Source organism: Lasioglossum baleicum, chromosome 8, assembly GCF_051020765.1.
Source record: "Lasioglossum baleicum chromosome 8, iyLasBale1, whole genome shotgun sequence".
NCBI lineage: Eukaryota > Metazoa > Arthropoda > Insecta > Hymenoptera > Halictidae > Lasioglossum > Lasioglossum baleicum.
This window is the reverse complement of record NC_134936.1, coordinates 146,212-164,372: the sequence shown is the minus strand read 5'-3', so window position 1 is coordinate 164,372 and position 18,161 is coordinate 146,212. Positions and strand designations below refer to the sequence as shown.

Genomic DNA, 18,161 nt, shown 5'->3' with positions numbered 1-18,161 from the left:
TCCCGTATTTACGGAGGGCTACGATGTTTCACAACTTACAGCCAATATTCAATGCCGTGAATACGAGGATCCTATTGCAGTCATGAAAAGTGACAATTTACACAAGGAGAATGCAAAGCCTTCGCGTCACAGATTTAGTTGAGACTTTACAGAGTTACAGATCTCGTTCCCCTGATTACGAATATACTCCATTATAGGGGAAACTATTCAGTAATTTTCGAGATATTTACAAATTAAAGTTTTGTGGACGCAACATGTCAGTTTACATAGTTCACTCTTCTACTAAGTTACTAAGTAATGGTGTGGCGTAGCGGCAGCGAGCTGAACAGCTATGCCGTGGGCTCGGGTTCGCGTCCCGTCGTAGTAACATTTTTTATATTTTTTTTTAGCTTTTTACATTAGAGACAGAGAGCGAGAGAGCGGGAGAGAGAGAGCGAGAGAGAGAGAGAGAATTATGAATTCTGGAATAAACTTACGAAAACTCTCTCCCGCTCTCTCTCTCCCGCTCTCTCTCTCTCTCTCTCTCTTTCTCGCTCTCTCTCCCACTCCCGCTGTCTCTCTCTCCCACTCCCGCTCTCTCTCTCCCGCTCTCTCTCTCAAAAACTATTTTATATAATAGAAAAATGTATAAATATAATAGAAAGATATTAATTTATGGTGTTAATTACAGATAATATTATAATATATATGTATACGATTATTAATATGTGCTGTAGAATGTTAATGTCAATACTGATTTGAACATTTTATAATAAGAATAGGAAAATAAGAAAGTTTTACGTCATGACAATTTTTCAGCAGTATTCTGAATTTTGTGCCTACGCCGTTGAGTACCCTCACTGAGTACCCTAGGGTACGTCTGATTCCCTCTCTTCGTCACGCGACTCGAGTAGTGGGGGTGACTGAGTCGGCCAATAGAACGCTCTAGTCGAAACTGCGTGTGAGCCTAGGCGCCCCCCCTCCAAGCCAACCAATCGGGCGCGCATTCTTGCCTACGTCACCGCATTCCTGCCAGGGATCTTCTTGTCAGCTCTCAGCAATACACGAATTTTGGGACACCCTGTATAATACAGTACATTATACATAAAATAATTTATTTATCTCGTAATGACCTTTTTGATACATCTGGATATTGTTTCCTATTTTCGGAAATAATTTGTAAAATATATTGTTTCTTCTCTTCATTTTTTGATAATAACTGATTATAGTCTTGAATAAGCTTAATACCGCGCTCAGCAGTGTCATTAACAACTTTTAAGTTTTATACAATGTTTAGTCCAAATTTGAAATCCTCGTAATCTTCCCATGAATCGGGATCTTTTTAAAAAATTCTATAGGAATTGAAAATCTTTAAAAAAATAGTAGTGTTTTGTGGGAAATATAATGTTCAATTCCTTTACCAGCATAGTTTTTTAAGTCTTCACGAGTTATTTCATATTTCTTACATGATTCGTCGGTTTCAATGTTATCAGATTCGTCGACTTCATTGGTAAGTGCTTCCACCATTCGTAATTTTGTATTCTTCTCCACGGTTTTGTATATACACAATATTGTATACCGTTCTACTGACGAAAAAATAAGTTCTATGGCATTAAAAAAATTTTGTAACCATTTATGGTATTTATCAACAGAAGCGGTAGCCTTAGCATTTTTTTATAAAACCGTGGAGAAGAATACAAATTTACGAATGCTGGAGGCACTTACCACTGAAGTCGACGAATCTGATAATATTGAAACCGACGAATCATGTAAGAAATATGAAATAACTCGTGAAGACTTAAAAAACTATGCTGGTAAAGGAATTGAACACTTTATTTTCCACAAAACACTACGATTTTTTGAAAGATTTTCAATTCCTATGAATTTTTTAAAAAAGATCCCGGTTCATGGAAAGATGACGAGGATTTCACATTTGGACTAAACATTTTACAAAACTTAAAAGTTGTTAATGACACTGCTGAGCGCGGTATTAAGCTTATTCAAGACTATAATCAGTTATTATCAAAAAATGAAGAGGAGAAACAATATATTTTACAAATTATTTCCGAAAATAGGAAACAATATCCAGATGTATCAAAAAAGTCATTACGAGATAAATAAATTATTTTATGTATAATGTACTGTATTATATGTATATAATGTATATTTATAAAAATATAAAAAAATTTCTTAGACAAAAGTTATATTGTTTATTAAATTAAATATAATGCAAAGAAAAAATTTTTTTTTCAGAAGTCAATTTTTGAGGTTTCAGGGTCAAGAATTTTTTTTTAAATTAATGCTACATTTTGTTTTTACATAATTATAGTGCGTAAAAAGACAAATTCAACGATATATAAAAATATACAACTAATGATATACTACCGTGGAGAAACTTGAGTTACAAAATTAAAAAATTTTCAAAGTCGATGCGGCAGCACTTCCCGTTATCCGATCGATTTCAAATTTTGCACAATTTATTTTTGCGTCAAGTGTCACAATTCTAGGGGGTGTCCCGAAAAAAATTCGAAAGTCGAAAAATAAGGTCCACCCTAAGGTGCTTCACTTGCCTGTAATCGAAACTTTTATCTATTTTAACAGCCTACAACTTCTATGATTACTTATCGAAACATTTTATTAATAATTTAAGATTGAATTTTATAATCGAACAGTGGAATTAAAAAAGGCTGTAAGTGCCATTTTTTCCAAAATTGTTTTTTGGAAGAACAATGAAATAAGGCTGAAAGTTCTCTGACGATTATTTAGTTTGTTGTTCCTTTTTCAAGAAAACGGCAAGTGGATGTTCATTCTTCTATTTTTCTGGTGTTTTTAATATTTTTTTCCTCACCTTGTTATTTTTGGTATAAGTATGTGTCTTTTCGTCGCCAGTTCTTTCAAAGACAGGTCGACGACACTGTTATTTTTGGTACATAAATACATTATATCAAGCCTATTGAAATTATTAAAAGAAGCATGACATTTTAATCTTGCTCCTACCGCCCAATGCCCAATAGACAGTTGGCGAGCCGCACAGTGGGTAAAATCGACGTTCTAGCTGTTCACGCCTATTTCACCATTATTTCAATACATAAAGACCACATTAAATAGGTCGTTGGATTCGTCTTGCCGTCAGCTATAACATTATTGAATAAAAAATATATAGTTATAAATAAATAATGAAGGTGACCACAATTTTTTATTGAAAAAAAATTTTCTTGGTAATTTTTTGTATTGATATTTGTAAAAGACTGTGTACTAATTACTTTTCGTAGGAAACATTTTTTTGTCACACCACCCGAAATGTCTGAAAACTCATGTGAATAATGAATAATATTTGAAAACTGGGTGTTCACGCCTATTTCACCATTATTTCAATACATAAATAGGTCGTTGGATTCGTCTTGCCGTCAGCTATAACATTATTGAATAAAAAATATATAGTTATAAATAAATAATGAAGGTGACCACAATTTTTTATTGAAAAAAATTTTTTTTGGAAATTTTTTGTATTGATATTTGTAAAAGACTGTGTACTGATTACTTTTTGTAGGAAACATTTTTTTGTCACACCACCGAAAATGTCTGAAAACTCGTGTGAATAATGAATAATTTGGCCACGATTTCGATCGAACTCACCACTGTACGCGTGTCACGCGACGCTTTAAACTATCATAACTACGGTTCCCCGGGTCGTCCCGGGTATAAATTTTGCACGATCTTTTAGAGGAGATCTTGCCGAAAATGTTCCACTTTGTCAGACCATGGGAATCCCCGGGAATGACAACTTTATCCCTTGTCAAAGGTGAAAAACTTCGACGATTTTCCTTAGTTGATTAAATATTTTTTTTCATAATAAATTATGAACAATGACGTTTAGTTTCTGGTGCGTTCTCAACATAGATATACATTCTTCATATAAAAAAAAATTGGTCGCTTAATCTTCAGTAGGTTTTTCAGGACATCATTATGAAGAAAAGGAATTTTTTCGGTGATAAATCGTATCTGAAAAAGTTTGATCTTTGAACGTTTATTGTAACGAGAGTTTTTAATAGCTTTAATTAATATTATCGTTTTCGAATGTAATAGACATTTAAGAAACATTGTGCATTCGTTAAAAATCGATATGAGAACTTTGAGTTTTTAGCCCGTGAACAGCTAGAACGTCGATTTTACCCACTGTGCGTCGCCGCGGCGCGCCGAGCCGACTGTGGCAATTCGCGTCTAGGTCGCGCTCGGATTGGTTCGTGTTTTTCGTTAATAACTCCTAAACAAAGCCGCGCGCGGATAACATTTTTGCCAAGGAAAATGTCGCTTAAGATGATGTCAGGAACCTCCCATTTCCGGGATGTGCAGGAATTTTGGAACACCCTGTATAAAAAGAAAGTCCTGACTCATTGACTCATCAACGCACAGGCTAAACCCTTAGACCTAGAAAACTGAAATTTTGCACAGAGGTTTCCTTTGTGTGTGATCTATACAAGGAATAAGAAAGGATATTTCGAAATTCAACCCCTAGGGGTGTGAAAAGGGGTTGCAATGTTTGTATCAGGAATATTTTATTTGTCGTCGGATTTGCTTGAAACTAGGTTTTAATGCTCTTTCATATAATTAATCAAACACCTATTTCGGCATTTAAAAAAATTCAACCACTAAGGGGGTGAAAAGGGGTTTGAAATCTAAGATGGCGACATGACATAAAATTAAAACTCTATAGGGATGAATGGGGGGTTAAAAGGTTTTATGGAGAAACAATATCAATTTCCGAGGGCATTAAACTGTTTGCTGTGCGAGCGAAGCCGCGGGCAAAAGCTAGTGTTCAATAAGTTGAAAACACTCGTGGTTAATGAATTACCGAAGCAATCAACAAACACGGTAAAATCAATAACCATTAATCGTAATAATAACTACACAGCGGACCTTTATGCAAGATCAAAATTGTTTACCCGATTTGCAAGAAACTGGAGCGAAATAGAAATAGATTTTCCTTCTTAATATGTTTAATATTACAATATTTGTGACATTTACACTATTCATTCGTAATATGTATTTACAATATTTATTCGCAATATGCGCAACATTTACAATATCCATTTGCAATGTTTACAAAATTTATTTGATATATTTATTTGCAATATTAACAATAATCATTTGGAAAATTCTCAAAATTACAATATTCATTTGCAGTATGTACAATATTAATTTACATTACTTAAAATATACATTTGCAATATTCGCAATATTTGCAATATCCATTTGCAATATTTACAATATCAGGGATGTTTACAAAATTCATTTGATATATTTATTTGCAATATTTACAATTTTAATTTGCAATATTTACAATATCCATTTGGAATATTTACAATATTTGCAATGTTTACAAAATTTATTTGATATATTTATTTGCAATATTTAGAATATTTACAATTTTAATTTGCAATGGTTATACAATATTTACGATATTTGTTCGCAATATTTAACATATTTATTTGCAATATTAGCAATAATCAATTGGGAAATTCTAAAAATTACAATATTTAGAATATATACAATATATTCATTAGCAATATTGACAAAATTTACAATATTTATGGTAATTGTTTAGAAAGAGGGTCTCCTCTCAGATTTTGATGAAATTTAAATATGTTATAGATTTCTACGTTTTGAACAACTTTTACGTTCTGAACAAAAGTTGTTGCAAAAACATTTGCAATATTCGCAATATTTACAATATTTATTTGCAGTATTTACAACAGTGGTCGGCAACGACTGCACCGTTCAGCCCGATTTCGGGGTCTGCGCCTCCCGCGCGTCTCGCTCCCCGTGACGGCCCTAGTGCTCAGGTCCGTACCGTATGAAATGCGCGTGGCGCATTAGGGCGACACCGGTATCAATACGTTTCCACATTACCACGGAGGGCGCCACGCGCATTTCATACGGTACGGACCTGAGCACTAGGGCCGTTACGGGGAGCGAGACGCGCGTGAACGGTGCAGTCGTTGCCGACCACTGATTTATAACGTTAAATTACAATATTTAATTTCTCTGTCTACTGAAGGCGATGAGGAAAGGGGGGGTGGGAAGGGTTGGTAGGAAGATGCGAAGAAATCCTAAGGAAAACAAGAAGCAATGTAAAAGTGGTGGAGCAGGAAGGGGACAGCAAGGGGAGTGAGACAGGGGTGCTCGTTAAGCCCGCTATGGTTCACATTGCTGTTAGCGGATATAAATGAGGTGCTGGACGAGGGTGGTTGGGGAGGGCTGAAAATAGGGGAAATGAAGGTATACACTTAGCTATACCTGACGAAAATTATTTTGCAAAATTTTTTCCTGCACAACCCGCAGAATTGTGACAACTATTGAGAAAATGGTCTGGAAAAAGTAGAGTAGACTCGTTTACAGAATTGCAAGGATGCGGGATTCGCCTTCTCATTTCTCGATAATACAAACGCGGGGTTTTTCATTATTCAAAAACGCTTGATAAAAGATCGATCTAGGGCGCTATCTGCTTTAAAAATCCTATTTTTTCGTTTACGAGGCGTAATTTGTATTATTCGGCAGCATGTAGCCATGAAAATAGCTACATGCGTAGTTATATGCTTCCGAATAATGCAAACTACGCGCCTTAATATCTCTGTTAGTTATGTATATGTATATGAAAAAACTCTTCAAACAAAAGTTGTAGTATGTAAGGAGGTGAATCTAGCATCAGAGAAAAAATAATCCCAACAAAAACATTCTGTAAACAGGAGCCAAGTTCTTATGGCCGTAAAAAGTTGTGAGATCAAACAGAATACGGCCAAGTTCGTTAGCTTAGAAAAATATAAATAAAAATTAGTTAAAAAGAACGCTATTTAATTTTTAAAGAGTCACATGGAGGGCTAAATTATTCAAACTTGGCCGTTACTTTTTAAACCAATGGCACTAAAACGTGTTAGGTAGCGGCCAAGTTTGAATAATTTAGTCCTCCATGTGACTCTTTAAAAATTAAATAGCGTTCTTTTAAACTAATTTTTATTTATATTTTTCTAAGCTAACGAACTTGGCCGTATTCTGTTTGATCTCACAACTTTTTACGGCCATAAGAACTTGGCTTCTGTTTACAGAATGTTTTTGTTGGGATTTCATCAATTTTTGTTGAAATTTCATCAATTATCAAGTAGGTATCAAAGATTAACACTCTGCCGGCGAATTAGAACCCAACTTTACCTAAATTTTTTTTGTTATAATTTTAGTGTCATTTTCTACCTTATTGTAATCTACCAGTTTGAGCTTTTTGCCACTACCTCGAATGGCGCTATACGAACATTTGAAGAGAGCAGATGATTCTTTCCGGAATTTACACGGTTCCTTATGGGAGAAGCGGCATATTTCATTTTCTCCATACATAATCTATTTCGTTTTTTTTAAAAATACAACCCCTTTAAGGTGTAAAATTTCAAACTTTGATAATTATTCCTTTGAGTGTTTGTTATGGTGGACCTATGTACCAAATTTCAAGCTTGTAGGTCAATGGGAAGTACCCAAAAGGTTTTGATGATCTGTCAGTCAGTCAGTCAGTCAGTCAGTCAGTCAGTGACAAATTTAGCGATTTTTGAGGTCCTATATCTCGGAACCTACTAATGTTGGAAGATTAATGTTTTGTCAATATTGAGATATGATAGCATTTAACAAGTGTACGAAATTACATCTCTCCATCTGCCTCCAGTGTCGAGTTATAAGCCTCTAAAAAACGGCTAAGTTGTTTCGTGTAAAAGGAGGTAGCGCAAGAACTTGGCTGGTGTACTACCGTGCACCTAGATTTTTCAAGGTTATTTTGTCAAGTTTTCAAGATCAGAGAAAAAAGAGACAAATTCAACGATATATTCCAACGTATATTTATGTCAAGATTAAAAAAAAAATTTTCAAATTCGTTGCGCGCCGGTTTTCCATGATCCCATCGGCCCCAATTTTTTCCAGATCATTTTCTCAACAGTTGTCACAATTCTGCGGGTTGTGCGGGAAAAAATTCTTTCGTCAAAAAATAAGGTTCACCGTAGTATACACGCTAGCGGTGTTAGCAGAAGAGGATAGGAGAAGGAAATGGGATGGGGGGAGTAGGGAGCAGATGAAGGAAGGAGCGATTTAGCGATTCTTTGTGGTGAGGGGGCGGACAGTGGAGAAGGAGGGAATAATGATGGAGGAAAAGAGAGAGGTAGCGAGTGAGGAGCTAGTAAAAAAAAAGGGAAAAGAAAATTCAGAAGGAGGAAAGATGGGAGAGAATTAGCAATTCGCTGGATTCTCTTCGACCAAGGCTGTACTCTATTTCGTATTTTCTGAAATTCTTTAATTAATGACTCTTTCTGAATTCCTATCCTTTTATTCGATGTTTAGATCCTGAACATTGGCCCGGACTTTGCACTAATGGAAAGAAACAGTCACCGATCGATATTGTTCGCGAAAACACCGTGAAGAAAGACCTCCGGCCTTTGGAGTTCCTAAAGTACGGACACGCGGCCACTGGAGTAGTTGCTAACAATGGCCACACCGGTAAGTGCTCAAAGTTGGGCAAATGTTTGTTTAAATAATAAATAAACTTGTGATTGTAATTGCAAATATCACTAAATTTTTATCTCAATAAAAGTCATTTAAATATAGTAATGTCCCATTGTAATTGTAAGTCCGGCAGAGGAGACCGCTCTATGTCACTTACCTACCCCTTACCACCCCTACCCCTTCCACCCACGAGGGGCCGAGAAGCTCGAGCTGCGATGGTCGTCGAGCAGTGTAAACATGCCGTGTAATCCGATACCGGGTCCGGTATATCGGTGTGAACCACTACTACTACTGGTAGTAGTAGTAGTAGTAGTCGTGGTAATTGCCGGGGAAGGGCGGGTCGGCCGCCCCTCGCTTCCTTAGGGCACACCGAATCTTTAATCACCAGTATCACAATTAGCGCTGCCGGCACTCGGCCCTTTTTGCGGGTTGCAGTTATCCACGTTTTCCAGCCGTCCCCTCTGTTTTATTCGGCCCGGGCCATTTTCAGAGTCGTCGACTTACTAGATGGGTCGGTCATCATTGATGAGAGAGACGGGCCATGCTACCTAATTTGTCAGTTTTTTGAGCTGTTTTACGGCTCGGCGTGAACGTCGGGCCCACTCACCTTCAGACCTGCAGGGTGTCTCGCCTGCCCTTTCAGACTCCCCCCACTTCACCATATTTTCATGTACAATGTGTCAATTTTTGAAGCCCGTCCCTACTCTGTTTCCGGATAGTCCAAAAACCTGCCCACACCCTCCCCTAGGGCTAATCCCTCCGCTTGTGCTATGAGTCTATTGGGAGTACAAATGCAGAGGACCGCGTATTATTTGATCATTGGGAAGAAGTTACTGCTACATCGGATCCAATCCAACTTCATCGAAATCACGGCTGGGCCGTGATATCAATTCCATTCGGTCTTCACCTGCCGAACCTACTTCGCGATGGGGTTGAGAAGGAAGGGTTCACCAACTTCACCAAAATCTGTCTCCTGAGAGATTTTGATATCAGGTTCATCGAGATCATCCTTCTTGGGTGGGCTTGACACAGCCTAGAAAATATGGCTGATTGTTTGGATGTGACCATCATCCTCGGTTCTGGTCGGTGTTCAGCTATTAGCTCCGTCCAACCGGCCTTTCCCTTAAAGGTTTCTTAATTCCGTTTGCGTTTCTTGATTTCATTTTTAGTAGGGTCCGTGCCCAGTTTCCACAGTGGTACCATTTATTCGCTGACCACCCCCTTTCCTTACTCTATCCCCCAAACAGGGGAGATAGAGCAGCGGCGGGTACCCTTATGAGGCGGGATGGCCAACTTGGGCTTGAACCACTACTAACCCAATTACAAAACTTCTTTATTCTTCATTATTATTTTTTATGGTACTTTCACCAACTCATTTCAATCAAATCACTCTAAACGCGATATCATTTCAACTATACCATTTAGTGCTTGAATTGACTGTGTGAAGTAACTTTTGGACGAAGAAGAGGATAGCTAGTGAAAAAGAAAGAGAAAAATTCAAAACTTATTGTATTGTTTAAAATACCAATGCGATACTAACTTCCTTATTTTCAACAATCTTCTAATAGAACCTTTCCCAACATATTTTGGGAATATTTTGAAATATAAAGGCAATCATATGTGAGGCAAAAATTTCTTTTTCACAATTAGTGAACTTTGAGCTCGGATATCTCGGAAACTATGGGAGATAGCGAAAAACTGAATGCAATCAATCTTATAGCACATTTTGTCAGCTTTAATTTTGTATGGAATAGTCTTATCGCTAGGATACTACTTAGGATACTACCTGTTAGCTTATAAAATAGCAAGTTAAACTCGTTAAACATTTCAAAAAAAAGATAAAAAGATTTTTGCTCCGATTTTGGCTTAAGGTGCCAATCATTGTATAGTTTACCCTATTTAAATTCCACAAATTCGAACAGTAGGAAAGGTGTAACGTTCATATCCGATGTAAACATTTATTAACAAAGATGAATAGACCATAAATTCACAGCACGTTTCAAATAAAACTCAATGATTAATTACTTCTTCCTGGTTCATTCAGATTACTTCAAAATGATGCTGCCACTTTATTGCAGCAGTTTTTCACTCGCAAATTATGAAACAATGTGAAATCCTCGTCATACCCTATGGAAAACGTAACAATATCTTCTGTAATAAACGAAGTATTATTCTATGTGTTAGGTTGCATAAAAAGTGGTCATCACAATCATTTCACAATTTTCCACCTTCACAATATCAAAAATTTCCAATTTTTCAATTTTTCAATTTTACAAGTTTACAAGTTTACAACTTTACAATTTTTAAATTTCATAATTTCAGTAAAAATTGTACTATCGTATAATTTTACAATTTGTATCATCGTACAATTGTACGACTTTAGAATCGTACAATTCTACGATTCCCCAATTCTACATTTCTACAATTCTACAAATTCTACAAATTCTACAATTCCACAATTCTACAATTCGACAATTCTACAATTCTACAAATTCTACAATTCTACAATTCTACAATTCTATAATTCCACAATTCCACAATTCTATAATTCTACGATTTTACAACTTCACAATTTTTAAAGAACCTCGCACTAATCATGTTCCACATGATTCTATCCCGGTAAAATCAGTTGGATTTTTCATATGTTGTAGCTTATGATCTATTGAATAAAAGATGTAATGGACACAAAGCTCAATAATGGACAGTTATCGAGTTATAATCAGTTATAATCAACATAACAAATTAGAGCTGCCGAATACTCAAATCCCGGGAAGTATTTATTTTTTGGAAAAATGTTTGAAACAAAAAAAATAAATTTTTTAAAAATACCACGTTTTTATTTAAAATGGACTAAAAAGTATAAAATAAATTTTTGAAAAACACCACGTTTAAAAATACTTGTAAGATTTAAAACGAAAAACGTGGGGTGCATGCAATAGATAATTGATGCATGAATAGTTCACCTAAATCACTAACAATTTTATTGCACTGCAAATGATATGAACTGTTGTGCGAGTTTTCTCAGCGGCAGCTGCCCTCTATTTACACTCCTTACTATGTATTATCTTGCGCCCCATGTTTTTCGTTTTAAATCTAACAAGTATTTTTAAACGTGGTGTTTTTCAAAAATTTATTTTATACTTTTTAGTCCGTTTTAAATAAAAACGTGGTATTTTAAAAAAATTTATTTTTATTTAAATAATTATTTTCTGCTTTTTAGTCTTGTATGTGTGAAATTTTACAATCGATTTTGAACATTTTGATGAGATTATAACAGAGACAGGTAGTCAATTTCAGACGGTATTGCGACGCGTCATATTGAAAACGAACGCTGTGGTAAAATGTCAAAGATAAAGGTTCGACGGAGAATCTCGGTGCAACTGTCCTTTCGCTCGGTAAACAAACATTATAGGAGCTCGAACGCAGCTCGAACGCCAGAGTTGGGCGTTATTCGATTGAAATTTCATTCGAATAACCAGCGAATAAAAATTACGAATAAATTTTTATTCATTGGGTTTTTACGAATAAATTTTTATTCGAATAAATTTTTATTCGACTAAATTTTTATTCGAATGAATTTTTAGTCGAATAACCCAGCGAATAAAAATTTATTCGTAAAAACCCAGCGAATAAAAATTTATTCGAACAACCCAGCGAATAAAGATTTATTCAAATAAGCCAGCGAATAAAAATTTATTCGAATAGCATAGCTCAGCGAATAATGGTGTCGAATGACATCGCGTCCCGACATCGCACGCGGTACGCGGCACTCGGCTCGGCAGTCGGCACCAGCGACGTGTATGTGTATCGTGGCAACAAAGTATGTGTAAAGATAACGAAGGTCCCAGTCCCGGACCTAGGGTCGGTCACCACTACTAACCTAACCACTAACCACTACTATTTAGGCGTCAAGCGTTATTTGGAATAATTTACTACTGAATAATTGTTTACCGAATGAAATCATTATTATATTCACGAATAAATCCTCATATTTTATTTATTATTTTTTATTTGTTATTCGAAATAAAATGTGCTCAAAATCTTGGGACGGTTGCCATTAGGCAAATCTAGGCAGTTGCTTAGTTAAAATTAATTACAATATGTCGCAGTAAATCGAAAATAACTCAATAAAAAAAACATAAAAAACAAAGTTATCGCAATTGAAAAAAAAATTTCTTTTAATAATTAGAAAAAAATTTTTTTTTAATAATTAGAAATAATTTTTTTTTATATACCAATCGATTCGTCTTTGCATTTTATTTCAAAAAGTATTAAGGTACTTTACTCGAAAATTGCATAGTTTAAGAGTTATGACTTTTTTCCCGAATTACCATATACTCGACACACTGTGTGCTTGTGTGAAAAAGAATCACTGTTATTTAGTTATATCAATCGTCAACATCAATCCATAGCTCGTCTCGGCCTCAGCCTCGAGGTGTCGGGTGTCGATTGTCGATTGTCGCCGGCGCCGCGCCGGCTGCGCGCTGCGCATATTCTCCGGCCTTTATTCTTATTCGCTGCCGTCATTTAGAATAACGAATAACGAATAAAAGTCCCGGGATTCATTCGTGACTAACGAATAACGAATAAAGCGTTATTCGTTAGCTACGAATAATTTCCAGCGAATAAAATCGTTATTCGTTATTCTCGAATAAATCCTGGGATTTATTCGTTATTCTTTATTCGTTAGTCGAAATAAATTTTGCCCAACACTGTCGAACGCACACTGAGCTCTTTCGGTGCGAAGCGGGTCAGTGGAGTGGGGACGCTGAACGCGAAGACGTACTACTTTACGTGGCGGGGGGGGGGGGGGGGGGATGCAACGGTTCAAATTATTAATAATTTATATCTCCTAAACGCATAGACTTTAAAAAAATTTTTTTTTTAATATTGCATTGTCATCCAGCTCTGAGCTATGTTTAAAATTTCAAGTCTCTAGCTCATCGGGAAGTTAGTTTAAAATCAATTGCAAAATGTGTACCGAACAAACAAACAAACAGACAGACAGACAAGAAAGCGAGCTAATAGAAACGTGGTAAATAGTAGGGTTTCACAAAATCTGTTAGGTGGTGTCAGTATTTTTGAATTTTAAATGACCTTGAAAATGTCTGTGAACAGAAATCTTTCACAAAAATCTTTGCGTGTCACAGCAGAGATAAGGACCCCACAGTTCGTCACTCCCGTAGTATTTTTTGACTCCAAACTCTCTCTCTCTCTCTCTCTCTCTCTCTCTCTCTCTCTCTGTTGTGTGTGTTTGTGTGCGTTATTATGTATTACTCATTTGGATCCTGTTGTGGTGGTCTCTGATTTGAGTATTCGGCAGCTCGAATTTGTCATGTTTGACTGATTATAACTCGATAACTGTCCATTATTGAGCTTTGTGTCCATACACCTTTTGTTCAGTAGATCATAAGCTACATCATATGAAAAATCCAACTGATTTTACCGGGATAGATTTTCCATATGATTAGTTTTTGAAAACTTTTTGAAAAATGTCTCTTTTCTTTCTTTTTTAGTTGAGATACGGTTTTCCGAGGACACTTTCCTCCTGGAAGGAGGAGAGTTACCAGCGACATATGTCCTAGACCACATACATTTTCACTGGCCGTCTGAGCACACAGTGAATGGTGTTCACGATGCTTTCGAAGCACATTTCGTCCATTACAACAACAAGTACGCAGACCTTAAGGCAGCTTCACAACAGGAGGCTGGAATTGCCGTCGTTTCAACTCTATTGTCACGTTGATCTTTTTCGCGGAGCTGAGAGGCCCGTGAAAAGGATCAATCTCGGGCTTTACAGGCACGGAGGCCGGGCCGCGTTTAGCCGAGTACGCGCGGTCCGCCCGGGACAACGGAATCCGAGAATTCGACGGATCAAATTTCACGATTTGTTCGGGCGCCAGGCACTTGTAGAGTGCCACGCGAGACGCGATTTTGTCTCCAGACCCAGAGACGCCGGGTCTGAAAGTCGAATCCTCGAAATACGCGGACGGGAATTGCACCACGAAGCGGGGTACAGGATTCGGACACAGGAACGTTCGGGTGATCCTCACGGCAGGACTGAGCTCACAGGAATATCGAAATAACTCACGACGATATGGGCTCGAGATGTTTAATCGGTCAGTGATTACAAAGTTACGGCCTCGTGGCCGTGACCCGAGAGCCCGCGCTCTTTATACAAGATTGCGATTGATGGAGGTTCGCTGCGCGGTTGTCGTATCAAATTTTGACACGCGTCAGAGTCGTCGTGCAAGACCGCGAATCGAGAGACTCGCGGTCGACGAGATCGCGTGCAACGCAGATGGACGGCGCGGAAAAAGGACTGTCGCGGCGGTCCGAGATTACACGCACGGTACGCACAGATACGTTTCGGTAATCGACGCGACACAGGATTCGAGACTCTTAGAGATTATTCTCACGGAACGCGACTCCTCCGAGGAAACTTCCGTACTCGCAATACCCGGGGAAAACTCTCCGAAACCTAACCTCAAAACGCCCCGGACGGGCGTGAGACGCTATTACGAGGCGCTTAGCACCTCGGCATACGCGAATATTCCAGGGCGAGACGAGAAGCGTCCGCCCCGCGCGATTAATGTCGAGCCACCTCGCGAGAACACCGGATGAAACACTGGCTGACTTACCGTTTCGCCTTGTCTTTCGTTTGCGCGGATACGGCTTCCGGAAAAACGGTCCTAGTCGGCTGCAGGGCAGGTAGGCGCCGCCGAATACTTGAATAATCCCAGCGGGAAACTCTCACGAGCACTTTCGGACTACGGTGCGACGGGAATCGCGAAGGTGAATTGGCGATGTAAAGTAGCGCGTTTGGATAGTTGCGTGATCTACGTGCGAACGTAACGTGAGCCAGCGCGACAGTGTCTCATCGATTCTCGATCGCGCGGCGACTCGATCCTCGTTCCCCCTCCCGACTCGTTGCCGAATTTTCCCGGTTGGCGCGTGGCGCGCGTGCAACATCCTAGCGACCAGGATCGTCCCTAATGAGGTCCTTGGGCCCCAGACCATAACGCGAATAATCGTATCGGAGGTTCTCCTCCGTTTGGCTGCGATCGCACCACCCACGCCGGAGCTTTGGCGCGAGGAGGCGACGTCGGAATCACGAAAGGTCATGATAACCAGCTGTTCGATGTAAGCTCCTGTCCCTTCAACGCCTCCGGGTTGATTTCCCGTGTGCTCTCGGTCCAAATCGTAATTGCCCGTGCACGGGGCTTCCGCAATATCGGCCAGTTCTTTTTTTGTAGGGTCGTCTGGTACTGTATCTGCTCCTCGGGCAACTTCGGTCGGTCGGGGTACGTTTCTCGTGCCCGTACTATGGCCCTGTAACTTGGCCGTTCTCGGCGCGTACGACAGATGTCAATCATCGGTGATCGATAAATATGGGATTTCCTCGGGGAACGCTCTCGAATCCTGTGATTCCGTGTCATGGCTCGTGAGAGGGGCGGCTCAGTCCCGTTTTTCGGTTACTTTGGTAACCGTAATTCACGGAGAAGTGACGTCGCACGATTTGCAACGTCACACTATATAAGGTATAGTCCTTAGCGTATCGGCGAGACAATACCAGTGCGATACTGAAACTTCTTTATTTTTCACTTATTTTTAATGAAGTTTTACCAATATATCTGTCACATTTTTCTCACTAGAATGACAACAAACAAGATACAATTTGGCCCATATTTATTGTACATGTAAAGCATAACTTACAATTTATATATTTAACATATGCTATATGTATACAGGGTGTCTCAAAATTAGGTCCGGAGCCGAAAATGGGAGGTTCCTGGGATCATTTCAAGCGACATTTTCCTTTGAAAAAATGTCGTCCGCGGCTTCGTTAACGAGTTATTAACGAAAAATACGGACCAATCAGAGCGCGAGCTAGACGCGTGCAGCCCGGCGCGCCGGCAGCCGAGTGTCGGTGGCACGCCGCGATGTCGTAACGAACAAAAGTTTCTCGATGATGTGAATCCTCGCTAATTTCGATAAGCTTTGGATATGTTGTCAATACCATGATTCTGAACAACATTTCCCTTTACAGTTTCTGTCGATCGGCTTTGGTTTACGATATTATTGTAAAAATTTGTAATTGTAAATCGATCGATGTACTATTTCCTATCCGATTTCGATAATCTTTGGATATGTTGTCAATACCATGATTCTGAACAACATTTCCCATTACAGTTTTTGTCGGTCGGCTTTAGTTGACGATATTATTGTAAAAATTTGTAATTGTAAATCGATCGATGTACATACTATCTCCTCGCCGATTTCGATGAGCTTTATTTCAAAGGAAAAAGATATTTAATACATCGAATTTATAACATATTTCAAAGTCATCCAAATCAGTGAGGACCCACATCATCGGCAACTTTACCCGAACGATAGAAGAAGCACAAACTTATTGAATTAAAAACTCACTTATTCAGCCGTAAATCCATTTGACTACCACATACAACCACCATACTTTCACATAATTGTTGAACTCGTAGCACACTTTTATAACTCGTATCGATATCGAACGAAATTACTTACTTCGACGCGGAAAGAGTTCGATGCTCTTCGCGATGCCGCGCGAAACTGTGCTCTCCCAGCGTACAATGTATTCGATGAAGGCGTCGTTTAAAACAAATGAAATCGTTTCCAAGGAGATATTGATTTTTCGAGAACCATACGGCATTGATTTTTCGAGAATCATATGATTCTCGAAAACACCGATTCTTGACGAACGAACGATGCCATGGACGAGATATCTCGTGTATCCTTATGCACACACCGCTAGATCACGTATACGTACGTGAGGACTGCAAGGGTCCGGGATTAGACTTCTGATTTCTCAATAATGCAAAGACGGGGTTTTTTAGTAGTCAAAATCGCTAGACGAAAGATCAATCTAGGATGCGATCATTCTCAAAAGTCCTATTTTTACGATTACGAGCAATGGTTTTGCAATATTCGGCTGCATGTTGTCCGTCGAAGAGGCTAGAACGCCGCACAGTGGGACCTTTCGTCCAAATCGGAGACAAAATCAAAGAACTTTCGATAGAAATGAGGTAGAGCGATGAAATTTTTTAAAAATTAAAGCTGAAACTTTGCAGAATATGTGAAAAATAGGGAGATTATGGTACGAACGTTTTTTAACCTTGAGAAAATTCATTAAACATGTGGAATTTCAAGAAATCTATTTTGCAATATCCTGAGATTGTAGAAAAATTTTGAGACCAGATTTGAAATCAGCGTGAAAAAATCTACGGGAAATGAAGTACAGCATGTTCAGAAAAAATTAGAACAACAACCAACAACCAACAACCTATCTGACAAAAATTAAATTCTATAAATGTAATGAATCAGTGATATCTGATGATATTAACTTAACAATTATTTTCTGAGGTTCAACAGTATGAATTGTCAACAGAACATGTCCGAAAAATTATAGGATATAAAAATACATCCTGTTTTTAGCGAATTTTCTAAATAAATGAGTCATTTTTCCTTATTTCCAACAATGTGAAAAAAAAATTTTTTGGTTGGTCAAAAAATTTTTTGACTTCAGATTCGTATTCTATGCTACTGAAAACATGGATATTTAAAATCTCAAGGCGATACAAAAACTTAAAGGGATGCAAAACGCGATGTCCAGC

General features: G+C 38.2%; 1 protein-coding gene across 1 annotated transcript; it reads left to right on the top strand.

Moving 5' to 3' along the window:
* The first annotated feature begins 297 nt into the window (after positions 1 to 297).
* LOC143211599 (carbonic anhydrase 2-like) lies at positions 298 to 14,480 on the top strand. The gene is made up of 4 exons (XM_076429423.1): positions 298 to 346; positions 1,632 to 1,793; positions 8,350 to 8,505; positions 14,028 to 14,480. The coding sequence occupies exons 1-4, from the start codon at positions 298 to 300 to the stop codon at positions 14,255 to 14,257; spliced, it is 597 nt and encodes a 198-aa protein (XP_076285538.1). The 3' UTR covers positions 14,258 to 14,480.
* The last annotated feature ends 3,681 nt before the right edge of the window (positions 14,481 to 18,161 follow it).

Bases quoted from the DNA above. Each gene is read 5' to 3' on its own strand.
- LOC143211599 (XM_076429423.1), top strand. From the start codon at position 298: ATGGTGTGGCGTAGCGGCAGCGAGCTGAACAGCTATGCCGTGGGCTCG. The intron at 347-1,631 runs GTTCGCGTCCCG...ATTTATCAACAG, and splicing joins CAGCTATGCCGTGGGCTCGG to AAGCGGTAGCCTTAGCATTT. The intron at 1,794-8,349 runs GTAAAGGAATTG...TTCGATGTTTAG, and splicing joins AGACTTAAAAAACTATGCTG to ATCCTGAACATTGGCCCGGA.